The sequence below is a fragment of the Rhineura floridana genome, chromosome 13, assembly GCF_030035675.1.
Source record: "Rhineura floridana isolate rRhiFlo1 chromosome 13, rRhiFlo1.hap2, whole genome shotgun sequence".
Classification (NCBI taxonomy): Eukaryota; Metazoa; Chordata; class Lepidosauria; order Squamata; family Rhineuridae; genus Rhineura; species Rhineura floridana.
In genome coordinates this window covers 22753921-22772189 of record NC_084492.1, presented here as the reverse complement: position 1 = coordinate 22772189, position 18269 = coordinate 22753921, and the positions used below count along the sequence as shown (strand labels likewise).

The 18269-nt window shown below is 42.4% G+C and overlaps 1 protein-coding gene across 1 annotated transcript in view; it reads right to left on the bottom strand.

Annotated features, from left to right (window-relative positions):
• The window catches only part of LOC133369393 (neural-cadherin-like), a 103522-nt gene that overhangs the window by 34564 nt on the left and 50689 nt on the right, over positions 1–18269 (bottom strand). Inside the window, exons 12-19 of the mRNA XM_061594667.1 lie at positions 16184–16351; positions 14543–14792; positions 13041–13168; positions 11904–12090; positions 9533–9676; positions 6823–7106; positions 3713–5327; positions 299–392 (exon numbers count right to left, since the gene is read on the bottom strand). Of these exons, the coding sequence (XP_061450651.1) occupies positions 299–392; positions 3713–5327; positions 6823–7106; positions 9533–9676; positions 11904–12090; positions 13041–13168; positions 14543–14792; positions 16184–16351 (2870 nt within the window). The remainder of the gene's footprint in view (positions 1–298; positions 393–3712; positions 5328–6822; positions 7107–9532; positions 9677–11903; positions 12091–13040; positions 13169–14542; positions 14793–16183; positions 16352–18269) is intronic.

The window sequence follows — 18269 nt, the reverse complement described above, 5'->3', positions numbered from 1 at the left end:
GTCTTGATGTTAAATACAGCTATCCTAAATTAATCCTGTTTCACACCTTTGGTAAAGGAGGATTCAGTATTTAGCATCAATTGTGAAAATGGAGCCTCACCAGTGAAACAACTGATGGTTCCAATTGTAACCTACAATAAATGACAAATTAAAGTTATTTGCCATATTTAATTGCCATCTCTGTACCAAACAATAATCCAGGCTTTATACATATAGCATACACAACAAAGCATAAGAAAATAATTACAGAAGCATAAATATTAAATATTACTCTGCTTGACACAAATACAATCCTCACTTGTGCATTTTTCCTTCAGAGACAAATGTTTTATTGTCCCAGTCATCCAAATCGGGTGCAAACACTTCCCCAAGCACTGTTGTTGACCATTTTCCTGTTGAGATAAATTATAATAAATCTGCATTAATTTTTTCCTTTTTCCAAAGAGCTGTATATTCCATAGCATTTATTGCTGTATTTATCATGTTTATTGCTGCTAAGCTTTCACAAAGGTTATGATCCAAGACGTTTCAAGAAATGCAATAGCAAATACTCTGATCTTTCATGTTAAGTGCAGCTGGAAAGGTAGTCCACAAATATTACATGCAGGATTGTGCATGCTCTGGCCATAAAGTAAAATAAAAATAAGATTTCTCAGCCAAGCTAACTCAAAACTCTTATCCATATTAAGCTGACTGCTTGAACACATTCCTGAAGATAAGAACTGCATTTGTTTTTTTAGTTTTGCACAATTGATTCTCTCCCTGAACACAACTAGCAGAAGTAAAAAACCATGTAAAACATAGTTCAATAGTAATGGCTGTGCATGCTATTCCAGACTGGATTCCTGGCATCTCCAATTAAAAAGGCTCTCTAGTAGCAGGTGTTGGGAAAGGCCTGCCTGAATACTTGGAGAAAAGCTGCTAGATGGATTAGATAGTAACTGCAACTTAGAACAATGGTCCAACTCAGTATAAGGCAGATTCATATGCTTACATGTGTCCTAATCTCCTCATCTCTGAGATTTCATCAGGCACTGTCCACAAACTTTTCAATTAATCTGCATAACTGCAAACACTATAAACTTGTATCTGTTTTAAAGTGAAAGTGGAAACTCTCTAGACATTAATTTATGTGACCAATAGCTTGCTCTGCACATGTGCTCCGGTCACAAAATTGTGGAACATGTACAGCTTTAGTTATATATATGAGAGAAAAGGGAATGGTCGATTTAACCGTGATAGTTCCATTTCTACTCAGGGTATTGAAAGCATCCCTGAGCTGGTTACTCCTCCCACTTGCTCTGTAGGCTATGCAAACTGACCAGGCCCAGTACATCCCTGTAAAAAGAGGCCCCTCCCAATTTCAGGACACTGTGCTGTTGAGGGAAAACAGCATCACAAATCCAAAACTTATTATCTAGAAAAATAATGGGCTCCTGCTTCGAGGAAGGGCGGGATATAAATGAAATAATAAATAAATAAAAATGAGAGCTCCTCCTCTTGCAAAAACAGAGATTTGTAAGGGAGGGGGGAAACAGCTAGAGATTGAAGTTGGAGAAGATAGGACCGAAGGCCTCCCCAACACTTCTCTATCCTGAACTAGATCCGTGGAACTCAAGACTGCCCACTACCTGGTGAAACCTCAAAGGTGGGAGGGAGGAGGGAAATGGGGTGTGTGAGAATTTGCATGGCTTTGCCAACAGAGAAATGGGAGGCATCTAGTTGCACACCTTTCTATTGGAGGGGAAATACTTAACATGTGAAGAAAACAAAACTAACCCTTCAAAGGCTTGATAAAGCATCATGTCAAATAGATTTTTGCCAGCCTGGTGCCCTCCAGAACTTTTGGACTACAGCTCCCATCATCCTCAGCCAGGTGAGTTCTTCCTTTCTCTCTGAAGCTTCGAGCAACTGGATGGGTCACACAACATAGTGCCCTGCAGATGCTGTTGGACTGCAGTAGGGCTGATGGTAGTTGTAGTCCATCAGCCTTTAGAGGGCACCACAATGAGTATCCTTGAGCTAGGAGGGTGCTTCTGGGTCGTATATGTGTGGATGTTGAAAACACCTTGCCCCACATGAAGTAACATTTCACTTTTCCCTAGGCATCAGACACCCATGGCATATCAAGAAAAAAAACCTGGTATCAGTCTTACACCTGTTTACATGGTTTCCCTGGTATTCATAGTTTGATATAAATTCTTACACAAAGTTGTCATTTCTTTGTCTTCTAAACTAAAATTCCTAGCATTGCTTGGGGGAAAAACATGACAATTAAGCTGGCATAAACTAGGGCTCGGTAGAAACAGCGTTTCTCCCTAAAATTCATGAAACAGAGGTTCTAATTCGAGCAGAAACATTTGTGTGAATTTACCAAACCTAATTCCACATTGTTAGAAAATCCATTGCTGTTTCGGTTTCTAATAAGAAAGAAAGAAAGAAAGCTGAGGAGTCTTTGCCTGAAGGCATTGGCTAATAAGGACACGAGTAACGCAAAAGCTAGCAGCTTGGTTTGTCTGATTACCTAGGCAACACAGCAGCCAGGAGCTCCCTGTGCTTGTCTGCAGACTGCACAAAGTGTCGGTTAAGTGACTTTGTAATGTCAAGCCAGGCAGGCTGACAAACATAAGCAACTTCCGTGATACTGAATCAGCCTATTTGCTTGGGAGTAAACCCAAATGGATTCAATGGTATTCATTTCTGAATAAATAAAGTCCATGTTGTGGATCTTTGCCATCAACACCATGTTCACTTTTTAAAAATGAAAAAAGTGGTCAAAGTGTTACTCAACCACTTTGTCCGTTTAACTGATCACACATGGGGGGGGTGATGTGCTTTCTTGCATATTGCTACAAAGGGACACTTTAATAAATAAATTTATATATATATAATGTTTGTCTTTTCACAATGCTTCCCATCTCTTCAACTTGGGGTTTATATGCTTCGGGAGGAGCATCGCAGCTGCAACTGACAGAATCTTTCCTTAGATGTTGAAAGACCTTAAATCCCATTCCACATCAGAAACATTTATAGAAAGCTAGCAAGGGTTGTTTTTTTTAATGGTACTTAGTGTGGTGGAGAAAAGCAGCTTGCTTGTTGAAACCCTGATCTGCACCACTGGAACATTTTCAAGTTTCCCTTCCATCTTCACATGAGAAGCCTGTTTCAGTCAGTTGCTGATCTTTCCTGTTCTTCCCACCCATGCACCCATTCACAAGGTCTTAGCAAGGATGACCCACATGTTGAAATTTTCATTTGGGTACAGTCAGTCAACTAGTTTTGACCAATCAGTCCATTGGCTAACAGTCCAGAATGGCCAGCTAATATTTCATCCATTAGCACAGAAGGAATCGGGATCCCTACCCTCCTCCTCTCTGCCTAGTGCCTGCCAAGCTTTAAATTGCATGGGATTAAACTGCTGTCCACTATAATGGCAGCCCAAGTGAGCGGCAGCCACTTTGATTTCCCCACAACACTCATTAAATATGGTGACTACTTATACTGTCAGAGCTCTGATTCTCCACTCTCCTGAAATAAGTTTTCCCCTCCTAAAAGAAAAAGAATTCAAACTGTACATTTTGATGATAAATTTTGAGGGGGAAATGTCTCCGAATTCCACTTTGTCATTTCTGTCCAGCCACAGTATAAACTGGTTCTCTGTTAGAGATCCCAAGCTCTATATAGATATACCCACTGTTTATGTAATACCTACCTCTGTGTACATAAACATAGACTACTTTATGACCAGCTTTATGGCTGTTATCATTTTCATCACCAATAGTTATAGTCAAGATGTTCGTAGAACTCATAGGTGGGCTCCCACTGTCAGTTATAATAATGGGTAGATGGAACACCTTTTGTTTCTCTCTGTCAAAGGACCTCAGAGCAGTAATTGTTGCAGTATTATTTCCATTGTCAGTAAGAGAGAAATCCAAAGAATCCTTATAATCTGGTGGCAAGAAAAACATAAAAGGTGGCCCATTCTCATCACTGTCTGGATCAAAAGCCCAAAGGAGATTGGATGTGGGGCTCATGTAAACCAGCTGAGGTCCGGGAGTATTTTCCCATACTACAGGCATGTATGGTGCCTCAAACCTTGGCCCATTGTCATTGACATCCAGCAAGTCAATCAATATTGTAACACTTCCTGTTTGGGAAGGAAGGCCTTGATCAGAAGCCTGTATGATTAAACTATACTCCTGGGTGACCTCCCGATCCAGTGCTTTAGCCACAGTCACATGGCCATCTTGGTCTATGGCGAATTGCCTAGCTGGATCAGAATCCAACTGGATGGAATATTCAATATTCCCATTCAAACCAGAATCCTCATCCATGGCTGCTACTGTGATTATGGTGGTACCCACAGGTATGCTTTCAAAGAAAGGGCTCAGCTGGACAAACTGAGAACTGAAAACAGGGCTGTGGTCATTACGGTCTTCTACTTCAATCAAGCAAAAGGCAGTGCTAGAAAAAGCTAAGTCTTCCACTTTGATTGTAAGGTTAAACCACCTTTCATGGATTTGCTCATAATCCAAAGTCTTTTTCAGCCTGATAGTAGCATGGTGGCCTTCTTTATGGCTTTCAATGTAAAACATCTGTTCTGGATCTCCCCCAATAATGGTGAAGGTTAAGTGAGCATTTCCCCCCCTGTCTTCATCCGTCGCCGACACTTCCAGAATCTCCGAGTTGACAGCACTGGTTTCGGGGATTGCAGCGTGCCACACTTCCTGCATGAATTTAGGGATATGATCATTTACATCTGCAATCCAGATGGTGGCAGTGCCTGTTCCTGTCAGTCCTCCCCCATCTTTTGCTTCAACTGTAAGGAAATACTTTTCCGCCTTCTCTCTATCCAGTGTCCCTCCTGCTACGCAGATGTTTCCAGTACTGGGACTGATTTTGAACAAGTCTATATCAAAGTCATTTCTCACACTCTCAATTATACAGTAAGTCAAAATTGCATTGAGACCTACATTTGAGTCATCCAAGTCTACGGCTGTCATCTCCATGATGAACGTGCCTTCAGGAGAATTTTCAAAGACACTCCCATTACAGTCGCTGGGCATACAGGTGAACACTGGGGCATTATCATTTATATCCCAGATGTTTATAATCACATCTGCAAATCCAGTAAGCCCTTCTCCTCCTTCATCAGTTGCCAGCACAACAAATCTCCAGAGGGCTCGCTCTTCCCGGTCTAACATCTTCTGGGAATAAATGCTGCCTGAGTTCTCATCTATTGTGAAGACATCATCTGCACCATATCCATGCAAAGAGTATCTTAGATCGCCTCCATCCATGATACTATCAGGGTCATTTGCTATAACCTACAGAGATTGAAGTTAAAGATGTATAGATCTTCTTGTAACTATAGATCATAAAACCAGCATCGCATATCAACATGGAACAACAAAAATAAACAATGTAGTATGTATAGGCAGAAAATAAATAGTACCCTTATCAAAAGGTGGCAGCAGCATCTTTCCAATGAAGCTACCATCCCAAATACAGCCTATTTACACATGGAGCACAAGCATATCTAAGAGGGCAAGCACCAGAGCCACATTACCTTCATAAAAGAGTGTGATTCAGATTTTAGGTTTAGAAAATTGGAAAACTGAAATCTGTTGATAAACAGAACCATGTTCTTAAAGTGTAACCCATGTAAATGTCCGGATCATCAGTGGGAGAAAAAAAACCTAGCCATAATCCTAACCTTTTGCATTGGAAGCACGAACCCAGGCATTCAGCTGAGAACACCTGTCAAGTTGCCGTTAACAAAGTGCTTCTAGCAACCAGCACAGCCACAAATTACTTTTTAGGTTGCAATTTCTAGAACGACTACAAACTGGCCAATCACCTTCTGTCAGAGATGGAAACCTGTGGCCCTCCAGATGTTGGTGGATTACAACTCCCATCATACCTGACCACTGGCCATGCTGCCTGGGGTTAATGGCAGCTGAAGGTCCACATCTGGAGGGTCATAGGATTCCCATTCCTATTCTGCGTTTTCTCACAATTGATTATTTTTCTGTCTAGTAGTCCCTGGCCATGTTGGAATTATTACTGGGGTTGGTGGGTTATTTGCTTGCGGGTGACTTTTGATTTATTTATCTTTGTGGTTTTTATTATTGGTATAACTTAGGAATTGCTTTATATTTGAAATATTGTTTTGGTACTTTGACTTGATAGCCACTTTGAGTACCTTGGAAAGTAAGCAAGATAGAAGTTTATTTTAAAAACTTTTATCCCATTTCTTTTCCATGGAACTCAAGGAGTTTGTCAGGTTAAAATACCAAAACAATATTTCAAATACAAATATAAACCCCTTCATGGCCCACATGAGGTTGGTTGAGCCCAATCTGAGGATTGCTGCACCACAACTATGGAGATCATGTACTCCAGGGAGGAGTAACAGGGGGCAGAGTGGAAGCCAGGCTGCCATATGCACAGACTTTAGATTATTGCACCTAGAACACAAGCAACTATATGAGGCTGTGCCAAAGTAAATCTTACTTAGGGATGGACAAATCTGTCTTTTGGTTCTCTGTTTCTCATTTTTCTGATCTTAAATTCAGTTCTCCATATTTCAGCTGCAATTTGTGAATTTTAGTTAAAGTAATCCTCATGAAAACTCATTAGCATTTTGGTGCGAATTTCGAAGGATGGCTGTGGTTTAGTTCGCATATTGTTTCAGAAAGTGTGAATTGAGTAAATTGACCTTTAAATGTGAACTGAATCTAATTTCTCCTACGTTCTATTCCTACTCTTACTGTGCTGGACCATGCTCACTCTTATTTGGGCGAGCATACCCAAATATACCTGAAGAACGAAGACTGGAAGACCATCCAGTTCCTCAGTCACACTTCCATAATATTCATGAAGAGTGAATACAGGTGCTTCATCATTTTTATTCATAACACTGATGATTACAATGGCATAATCCTCCCATTTTCCATCAGAAGCCAACAGATGAAGCTCGTACAGCTGAGCTTCTTCATAATCCAGTGGCTGTGCAATAAAGATGACTCCTGTTTCTGGTTCGACATCAAATACTCCTCCACTGTTTCCAGCTGTTATCTGGTACCTTAACTTGGCGTTAGTTCCTAAAAATGGGGAAAGCAAATATACATTTTATGTAAGACCAGCATGTTGATGACGATGATGATGATTAGACACTCCTCTCTGCCTGGCATTTTGTAACGCAGAGGGAGCCAGCATGGTGCCCTGCAGATGTTGCTGGGCCGCAACGCCCATCATCTCTGACCACTGGCCATGCGGGCAGGGTTTGATGGGAGTTGGAGTCCAACAACATCTGGAGAGCATGATGTTGGCTACCCCTGCTGTAGGGTCATTCAGAAGCAAATCGCTTACTACGGAAAAGGAAATCTAAGCATTATTAATCACCATCACTGCAATTAGAAGTGATTACCATAATTATCTGCATTAATCCTGCCAATGCATTTCTTTCCTCACTAAATACCGGCTCACTGTCAAAGGTTTTGGTGATACAGCTAGGTAATAATACATGTTGTTAACACTGGGTTCATCTTTCAGACTAGTGGCCTTTAATTAGTGGGTCACTGCCAAACCTAAAATGGGTTATAGGAATATCATCAACACTTTTTTAACTCTGTCTTCTCACACCATTTCCCCACTGAAAATCCACACAGGCATCTAACTTTCTGATTGCCACATCAAGGAATATTTACAGGCTTAAGCTCTTAAACTCATAATTTGCCCCCTCCTTGTCTAACAGCAGCAATGGGGGTGGGTGAATGAGAGTGAGCCTGAATTAAGGCCATGACGGGGAAAGGATTAGAGTCTTCTGCACCTGCAGCCCTAATTCAGATTCAGAGGTCCTGGGGCTGCATTTAGTCACGTAAAAAGTTGTCTCAGAGTTCCAGTCATGGAATTCTAAAGTTACAGCTAGTTTGGCCCAAGCATCTACTCCAGATAATAAATGAATACATAAGCTCAAACCACACAATACACATGATCTTAATACTGTTATAGGATTGGAGGGTTGGTATGGACATCCTCCAAGCCTGAAATTCTGTGTCTGTAAGAGATGGAGTTTATAGGAATCTGCTGAACTGGTCAAGCCAGCTCCTTTGTTAGGGTAATAGGTTCTGGCCAAGTCTGTCAAGTACCCTATTTGCATGTCTAAAGACTGGTCAAGAGCAATGTGTTGCCATAGGAACAACTGAGGTGATGCTCTTTTGGGGGGATAGACCCTCTCTCCTCACCTGACTAGGATCGGAAGACTTGCTTTGTGTGCTGAATCCCAAGCTATGACTTGGGAGCGCTTCCCTAGAAACCTAATAGGGAAGCAAGATCTTTTGGAATGTTGATGCAGTGAGCTCCTTCCATCTTGTGCACAGGCTGTATACAGGGCCGGCGTTTGCAAACGCAGGGCCTGATTGGGAGAGCATGGTTGTGGATGGCGTCCCAGAGATCAATGCCGTTGATAGAGAGGATAGCGTCACCCAAGTGGAGGGCGCCACAGCGCTCAGCCGCCAGCCCCAGGAAGATGCGTGAGATGAGTACGGGCATGCAGTTCTCGCAGCTGCCCTTGATGCTGATGCCCAGCCTGCCCGCCTCCACCTTCACCACCCGCATGCAGTGCACCCTGTTTGGAGGGGAGCCCGGGGCCGCATCATGAGGAGAACGACCCACCCCCGCCGCCAGGCATCACCGGCGGAAGGGAGAAGGGCCGCCCGGGAGAAGGCGGATGGCCGGCCGCCGCCAAGGGGGCACCTCCGGGCTGCCAGTCCCGCCTGCCGCATTTTGGCTGCTCAGGCTGCCCACAGGGCTCCGTGCTCTGGAAGCAGCAGCGGCAGGGCTTCCCCACTCAGTGCCATTGGGCAGCTCGTTGACGGGCTCCACATCAGCAGGGCCAGCTCCAGGCATGCCAGGGCCCTTGGGCATCAACTTGCCCTGGGCCCCAGCATGGGCACATGTGCATGGCCCCCACACACACCCCACCTACCTGTCTCCTGTCTTTTACCATTGCCATTAACCAATGTTGTATCTGATAAGATAGTATTTGCAGGAGACCCTCGCCTACAGAGCGTAGTGATTGACTGGGTATATAAGGAGTAAAACAATCTGTATATGGCTTTGTACACCAAAACCAGAAACTTGAACGTAGCCCGGTACACTACATCAAAGTTTGAGAACTCTGCCTGATTGACTGATCACGAGAAAGATAACCACAAAACCCATTTTTGCTCTCTTTTCCATATCATAAATATGTGCTGTATGACAAACCTGGTGTCAACCCTAACTTTGCTCAATGTACTGTCTGCCAAAAATAAATAATTATTTGCCCTAAGCCCTTGCAGGCCCTTTATAAAGGAGGTGCTGACAACCTGACAAGCTCGAGACAGAGAGAAGCCTTTAAACTAACAATGAGATAAAAGAGCAGTTTTCCCTTCCTAGCGCTGCTGCTAAAATATGGTCTCAACGTTCCTCGAATATTAACTCATTAATATTTCAGGTGCCGCTACCGGGAATACCGACAATTTACCTTCGTCTTCATCATTAGCGCTGACGGCAATGACAGTTGATCCCACATCTTGGTCTTCATCCACATTAACTTCATAGACTCTCTTCGTGAAGACGGGCTTGTTGTCGTTGACGTCACTGATAAAAATGCGCACGTAGGCAGTGTCTAGAGAGAGACGGGGAACAAGAGATTAAAATACTCCACTGTGCCATGTCTGTCAGCTACAATCCCTTAAACTGTCTAGCTGCACGTTAAATGAAGACGAATAACACAGACAATACAGAAACGAACCCTTAGGGTTGTGGACAATTTATAATACCGACATTACTCCAAAAGGCACTTGGATATCAAATGAATGTCACATCCAATTTGTTTAAGCAGATAACATGTGAATAACGGATGCTTCATATGGCAATTGTAGTTTTGTCGTTCAGTTTCCTATCCTGAAGTCAATAGTGCCCTATTTTAACTTTTTACTTTAAAACACAAGTTCAGCCCCCTGACAACCAGGGTATCCTTTTCTTTTTAAAGTAGGGGGTGGCAAATGCAGCCCTCCAGGCCTATATAACCCTCAGGACTCCCCCCTCCGACACACCCCTCACCTGCCCTTCTCTGCACCCTTTTCAAGTGTGGCAGGTGGAAGGCCACACTCCCAGTTAGCAATGTGGAGAGCGAGTTTTAAAGACTACACCAACACTTTGGTTAAATGGTGTTCATTATTAATAGGGGAAAGGATACTTTTTCCCAGCATAGAAACCTTTTACGAAGCCGCGTGTTGTATTCAACTAAGTCCTACTCAGAGTAGACCCATTGTAATTAATGCATTTAATTAATGAATTAACATTAGTCCATTAGAGTTAACGGGTCTACTTTTCAATAGGTCTAGCCTTGAATACCACCTCATACTCATTTCTGGAGAGATGAACCAGCACCGCAGTCTTCTTTTCCTTGTGAAGTCGCTTTCGGTGCTGGGGCATTTGTCCTTCTGAGGTGATGTCCCCATGCAATTCTTTGCAGGCTGCCGGATCTCCCTGCACCCAACAGCCACATCACTGTTTTGTTCAGTCTCTCCACCACAGCCATGATCTTGAGCAGTTTCCCATTATTAGATGTCCTCCACAAACTCCCAACCAGAGTTACTTTCCCCTCAGTTGTCCAACCTCACACCACTTCTTCTCTCCCACTGGCTTCACTGTCCCTCAGCTGTCACTCTCCCAACGTTCCGATCCCCAGCAACAGTTGCCAAGACTACCCTGAGCTCTCACTCCTCAACTCATTACAGTTTTACATATTCCACGTTTTCCCCAGGCAACTGGCCATATGGAACACATTAAAAATAACAGCAGAGACCTGAAACAACATGACAAAACCACAAGAACAGATACATCATCTGCCAGACAAGTGCTTTCTTCATAGCTTGAACTGTAATAACACCTCCTCCCTGCCTAGATGCAGGATAGAGAGAAGGGGCGAGGGGATGTAGAAGCCTGTGACTTTTACATGACTGGATCGTCGTCTCCTGTACTGTAAAGACCCCATCTGCACTATACAGTTAAAGAAGCATCAAATTACTTTAAACAGTCATGGCTTCCTCCAAAGAGTCCTGGGAAGGGTAGTTTCTGAAGGGTGCTGACAGCTTTTGGGATACCCTTATTCTCCTCACAGAGCTACAATTTCCACAATAGTTTAACAATCAACCCCTCTTCCCAGAGAACTCTGGAGCACTGACTTGTCTCCACAAGTGCATTTGCACAATCAGAGCTTGGAAAAATTACTTTTTTGAACTATAAGCCCCATCAGCCCAATCCAGTGGCCATGCTGGCTGGGGCTGATGGGAGTTGTAGTTCAAAAAAGTAACTTTTCCAAGCTCTGTGCACAATGGCATCCTCCCTGCCGCCCTCCCCCTCCCCTCAAACAACATCACCCCACCTGCTGGGAAGCTATCGCAGCTGTCCCGCCCCACCCAGTAAATGACTTCTGGCATAACCATATAAGAGTTCTTACCTGCACTTTATCATAAGGATAATCACACAATTATAAGTAAACCATTTCCAAAGACGAAACACTGTAGATTAAACCTCTATCACATTCTCCCTTACTTGCCACTAACTCAAGAGAGTGGGCCTGGGTTTCAACATAAGGACTATTAAGTTAGCTGATACTGAGTCCCCTGGAAGCCTCCAAGCTGCTTAAAGGACCAGGCCTGCTTATCTTCTGCAGTCCAACAACATCACGTGCCTTCAAGCCATTCCCCAGGCCATTTGCAGTGTGAATTCTCTCTATTTCCTGCTAGCAGTTGTCTTACCTGGCTGAATAAAAAGCTCTCTTTTCAGAGAAACAAATGACAAATTTAAGCATTAATGCCGTGGCCATTTCCAACACCACCCTTTACCAGTATTTGGCTGCCCATGTTTTCCTGGGCGAGCTGATTCTGAGCCATCTGTGGACTTGACTTCCAACAGGTAGGATGCTTTCCTTTCTCGATCAAACACGGAGGTGGTATAGATTGAACCTGTTTTTGAATCCAAGTGGAAAAACATATAATCACCACTATGATCGGGTAGCAGAGAATAAGTGATCTGAGAGAGAGAAAGAGAGAGAAGGGCTACAATGAAAATCAAACATTATATTTGTCTTTATATTGGACATATCTTGGATAAGCAAAACACACATACATAAGCATCCCAGATCAAGAGTTTCCATGCACGCAATCTCCAATCAAAAAGTAAGGGAAAATAGGAATGCCACCTTATGCTCTTAGGAGGAATAATAACAAGAAATTTACCCTCAGCACATCTCGAACCAAGGCTCCTCTCAGCTGCTCCCACACCCCAATCATAACCTGTCCAGCTACTGTCCGTTAGCAGATTTAGTCTCTCAAGACAGGCTCCGGATGATGCTCAATGAGGATGACTCAAAGCTTTTATACACAATATATTTTTAGGTGTACACCTAAGATGTTTTAAGTGCACACAGTGTAAAGACAAAGTGTGAATACAACACACATGTATCATACAGGTATGGACAAAAGAGAATTTCATTCGGTCTGCATTTGTAAGCACATGGGACTAATTAGCACCTCATACGCTACTACACGGATCAGAATGTAATTTGGAATGTAATTATCCTTCAAATATTGCACTTTGTCTGAATTCTGTGATACATTTCTCAGCTCATAAAATGTACCAATTTTTTTTTTAAATTGTATTTTAGGATAAAATATGTTTAGAAATGGATACACTGAGATTTGTATAAAATATTTAAATATAAATCTTGGTTCCATTTAAAAATATATATCACAGATTAATGTAAAATGAGACAGAACATGCTTATGAATGAAAATATGCAAAAATGACACAAACTGGGAATAAACTGATCCACCTATCCCGATGTACAGGTAAACCTCTCAAGGAGCTGTTATTCCCCACTGAGTCTATGATCTGGGAGAAAACCTACGCAAAATGGCTCCTTCTACAGAGTCTCCACTGTTGTCAAATGCGGAATCAATGTTATTCAAGTTTGGACTTACCTCACCATGTCGGCCAAGGTCTAGGTCGGTGGCAGAAACTTGGAAAACCAAAGTTCCAACCTCTGTTCCTTCCGTTACAGAAGCTTCATAAATTGATGAGGTGAAAAAAGGGACATTGTCGTTGACATCTAAAAATGTGTTTAAAGTTCAAACAGTCAGCAGGTGTATGGAAACATTAGCATACTTAGGGAGTTTAAAAAATCACACTGCCTCAGCTAGAGGCCTCAAAAACAGCTTATAACTTTAAAAAAATGTAAACATGAATGCCTCAAGACACAGGGTCTTATGCTTAATGGTTTAGAGACCTGGGAATATGCCATAGGCTAGTGGTTGCCAAACTTTTTCCCAATGGACCACATAAAAATTGCTGATATTCTTGACAGACCATGATTTTCTGCCTGTTGCAGCAATTGTAATGCACTGTGCTAGGTCCTGTATCATTTTTAATTTTCTTTTTATTGTTTCTTTTATTCCTTATATTGTATTTTATTGTATTACAATTTGCATTCCATAGAATTCAGATGATAATCCAATAAATCGTAAGAAATAAAAGAAGCAATACAAATACAATTAAAAATCAATATATGTAGCATAGACATGACGCAGACCGCCCAAATGAAGTTTGCAGACCCACTGGGGGTCCACAGACTACAGTGTGGAAACCACTGCCATATACTAATGCAATTCTTCCCTCCCCACAACCTCCAACCCTTCCTGTTTCTTGGCAAACCCTCATTTTCTGTTACATCTGAACCAGGCAAAGTATGGTTTGGGCAGACCATGTTTTGCCTGCAAAGATTATGGTTTGATCGTGGTTTCCTATTTTGCTTTGCACTAACAACAGCTTGCCTGTTCAGATGTAACTGCAAACTAGGGTTTGCCACAGAAGCATGGAGGGGCATGGGGAGTGGATTAAGGGGGAGTGCAAGATCCTGAGGTTTATTTACAAGACACCTGGCTATGGCATCTTGAGAGTTGCCAAAGCTAGGCCTCAAAATGGTTACAAAATGTGGCTGATCATTAAGACTACATAGCATTGTTCGTTGAAAGCCAACCCCAAGAAAAAGTATTACACAACACTTTCAAAAAATGATCAAAATCTTCTGAAGGGAGTTCCATAGCTATGGAATGCCCACCATGATCTTTACATGTCGGCAACACACATACTAGCACACCCAACATAGCGGAAGGGGACTGTTCCTGGAAACCCAAACATCACCGACAAAATGTTTTCACTTTGTTTTAGAATATTTTTAACTGTGTTTTAGAATGTTTTAAATTGTAATTGCATTTTTGATATGTTTTTTAACTCTTTTTTGTATGCTTTTTTTTTTCTTGTTGAATTTTATGTTTGCTGCCCTGGGAGGAAGGGCAAGATATAAATTCAGTAAATAAGAAAAAATATTGTTGTTGTTGTTCTTGGACAGTATAATCAGACACAGAGATGAAAGCATGCTATAGGTTGTTAAGGCATTTTGCCACATTACCAGAACGTTTCCCACCTGTCACATTAACATAGACAGTGGCAAATGCAGCTAGCGGCACTGCAGCAACATTCTGTGCTTGGATTCTCAACAAAAAGGCCTTGGTGGTTTCATAATCCAAAGGCTCGGCTATGAGGATAGATACAGAACCGTCATCTCTGTTTGGAGTCAAGTAGAATCGGATTGGCATGTTGGTCTCTGGAACCAATTCCTCTTCTAGATTATATGTTATGCGCGGGTCGCCAAGGGGGGATGTTGCTTTAATTGTCTGTGCAATGCAAAATGTTTACAGAATCAGAAGTAGTTCTTTGCATACACACCCACAAAAAAAACTATTTAAAACAATAACCCTGTACAAAGAATACTTAACAGAGCACACTGTGGATTTTAACCACATCTAATATGATTTGACATGTCTTTGCATGTTAAATTAGATCAGCGTAAAAAATATTCTACCAGGGATGAGGAACTTGTGGTCCTCTGGATGCTGGTGGACTACAGCTCCCATCATCCCAGGTCATGAGGATAGGATAGATGGAGTCCAACGTCAGGAGGGCTACAAGTTCCCCATCCCTGGGGTATACAGTGCCCCTTTCTGCTGTTACACAAATGATACTTCTAATTAATCAATGTCAGCTCTGAAAGACAGCAGATCTTTAAACCATCAGCCTGTCTAACTCAGCTTCTCCATTCCCTTAGATCCAGTTGATTGGGTGAAAACCTGAGGCTTCATACATTCACAGACTATACGGTATTGCTAAGCTAAGGTCTCACTGGGCAGTCACTGGAGGTGTTGGCATTTGTGGGTGTAGCCACAAGGCTCTCGGAAAGGAGCAGAGGAACAAGCCCTTCATCCTTTCTCATGAAGGACAGTAAATAAACAACAGGTTTACACCACAGGGTGATAGATTCAAGTTAAACCTGAGGAATAGCTTCCTTTTTAAAAGTGGTGATGGGCCAAACACCCCCAGTGGCTCAGAACTGCACTTGAATAACTGAATTATTTTCCTGCAAACTCAGAAAAGAGATCATGTTCATCTCAAGCCAAACTTAGTCCTATCACATCTCAGTTATGTCACTGGGTGCACACTGGTGGTCCAATCCTTCCCCCACTTCCCCACGGAGCCTTCCTCCCACTCACATATCGGTTCACCATTTCTCTCCTGGTGTGCTTTTATGGCTACAAGGCAGGTACACTAGGAAATGCCTTTTTGTTACTGCTGCTAATATCTGCTAGTAGCCTAGGGAAAACTACATTTCCCAGTGCTCCTGGAGCTTGGCCCATTGCCATAGCAGCATGGGTGGAGTGGAAAGAGAGAGACCTTCCTCTGTTTCCCCTTCCAAAAAACCCCAGCATGCTGATGTGACAACATGGAAGGCAGGGGCCGGGCCTATTTAAGCCCATGCCAACTGCATTGGGGGGGGTGTTGGAGCCTGAGGGCCCACTCATGCCTAGCACCTGCCCTGACAACAATAATAATATCTTCACAACAACCATGTGAGGTAGGTTAGGCTAAGAGTTGGTGAGTGGCCCAAGATTACCCAGTGAGCTTCGTGGCCACAATACTACACTGCTTCTTTACGGCGTACTAATTACAATACTAATTATAGGATAATACACTTCCCCCTTTTTTTTTTGTTTAGAAAACCGCAACTCACCACAATGGCAGTATCCCTTGTTGTATTCTCTGGAATGATGACTTCATAGCTGTCCCTTTCCCACTGAGGGGGCTGATTTTTTGCACTGGTGACGGTAACTCTAAGTTCAGCCTTACTGCTCCTGTTTCCTCCATCCATTGCTATGACTTCTTGAGTTATAAAGGATTTCTGGTAAAGGATTGTTTCAACAGGAAGTGATTGTTTTTCAGCTTTGTTGGCATCAGGACTATCGCGCTTTATTTCCCCTCCAAACCGTTCTAGAGACAGATCCAAAGGACTGTCAGGTTTTTCTTAATTCCAGTGAAAAAGCAGCCAATACTTTTTGCCCCAAGCAGTTCAAATCCTATACAGTTCTACGGGACTTACTTCCAGGCAAGTATTTATAGCACGGTTGGGAAACCACAAATCTGGGGTCCAAATGTGGCCCTCCAGGCTTCTCTATCCGGCCCAAGGGACTCTCCCCAGGCCAAACCCCTTACTGGCCCTGCTTTGCACCTCGCCGGTGTGTTTCTGGCTGACTAGAGTGTGCTACTTGGTTGCCTGGATGGGAGAGAGCGAGTGGGAGGCAGAGAGTCTGTAGAAACTAGCTTATTATACAAAGGTAATATTCATATTCATTGCTCCACCCACTTTTGCCTCTGGACCTGTCCACCACTGGCACATGACCCTTAGTTGCCCAAAAGGGCATCCAGCCCTCCGCTTATATGATTGCCGCCCAAGTCTCCATGATGCTTCTTCTATCCCATCTTTCAAATGTGTGGATTTTGACTTTTTTGCCATGCCAAGGAACATCCCCCTCCACCACCTTTTGTGTTGTTTGTTTGTTGCTTAACATTCAGCCTGGAAAAAGACTTCTGCAGATCTTACAACCTTGCTTAGGATTTGGTCCGAATATGTTTTAAATTATTAGTGCCATTTTACTTACATAGTGGGTACAAATCTTTATTGTGATGGTTTCTTTGACTTAGCTTGTTTTGACTCTTGAAATCACACTTTCAGTGGTAAATTTTGGGGAATGTTTTCAGATGAGAATGAGCAGGTATTCAACAGCTCTCTGCATTACAGGGAAAGGGCTTCCCCCAACCTCTTGCTATAAAACCAGAATAAGCAGGAATGCTTTGTAGACAACTATATCAGCAGTAGGGATGGAAAGATCTGTCAATTTCAGTTCTGTCAGTTTTTCATTTTTCCAATCTGAAATTTCAGTTCTCCACATTTCTACAGCAATTTGCAATCTTTTAAAAAATCCTCATAAAAATTCTCCAGCATTTTAGTTCAAATTATTCTTAATAAACATATTTTGTAGGCAGTTTTGACTAATTTACACAGTCTTGTAAGCAATTTCTCATCATATAATGAAATTTTGTATGTTATTTTCATGCATGTATTCATTTTTATGCACACTTTCTCCTAACATATGCATTTTTGTAAACATTGTTTGGTGAACTGCATTGCAAAATTGGAAAAAGTGCGAATTTCAAAGGATAACCATGTTTCAGTTCTCATATTGTTTTGGAAAGTGTGAATACGACAGAGTTGGCTTGAAATGTGAACTGAATTGAATTTCTCACCCATGCCTAATCAGCAGCAGCCCACACAGCAGATCACTCTGCTCTTCCTTGCCATGGTCTCCCAAAATCCAAAAAGCAGAGAAGAATCAATCCCGCTAAGAACATTCATAGCTACACTTACCTTATCATCTAGCAATGTATGAACGCAGGCTATACTCAATGTCTACACATCACTTCATTTCTGTAGGTGTATGCCTAGGATGTTTTACATGTACACCAAAAAACGGTAAAGCCATCCAGAAAATTTGGGTATTGGGTGGCATATATATATTGTAAATAATGTGTGAAGGCAACAAACTAGTGTCAGATTGCCATGACTGGCTGGAATGCCTTGTTGAGAGTACTGCTACATAGGAAAATGCAAATTTGCTTCTGCAATTAAGTGTGAAATGACCTTTAAGTTGCATTACTGTTAGGGATGGGGTTCGCTCTGTGGTTCCAGTTCCTGTTTTGGTTTTTGCAGCTGGCTTGTGGTGCCAATCTGCAACATACCCCCCCCCCAATTTTTTTCTTTT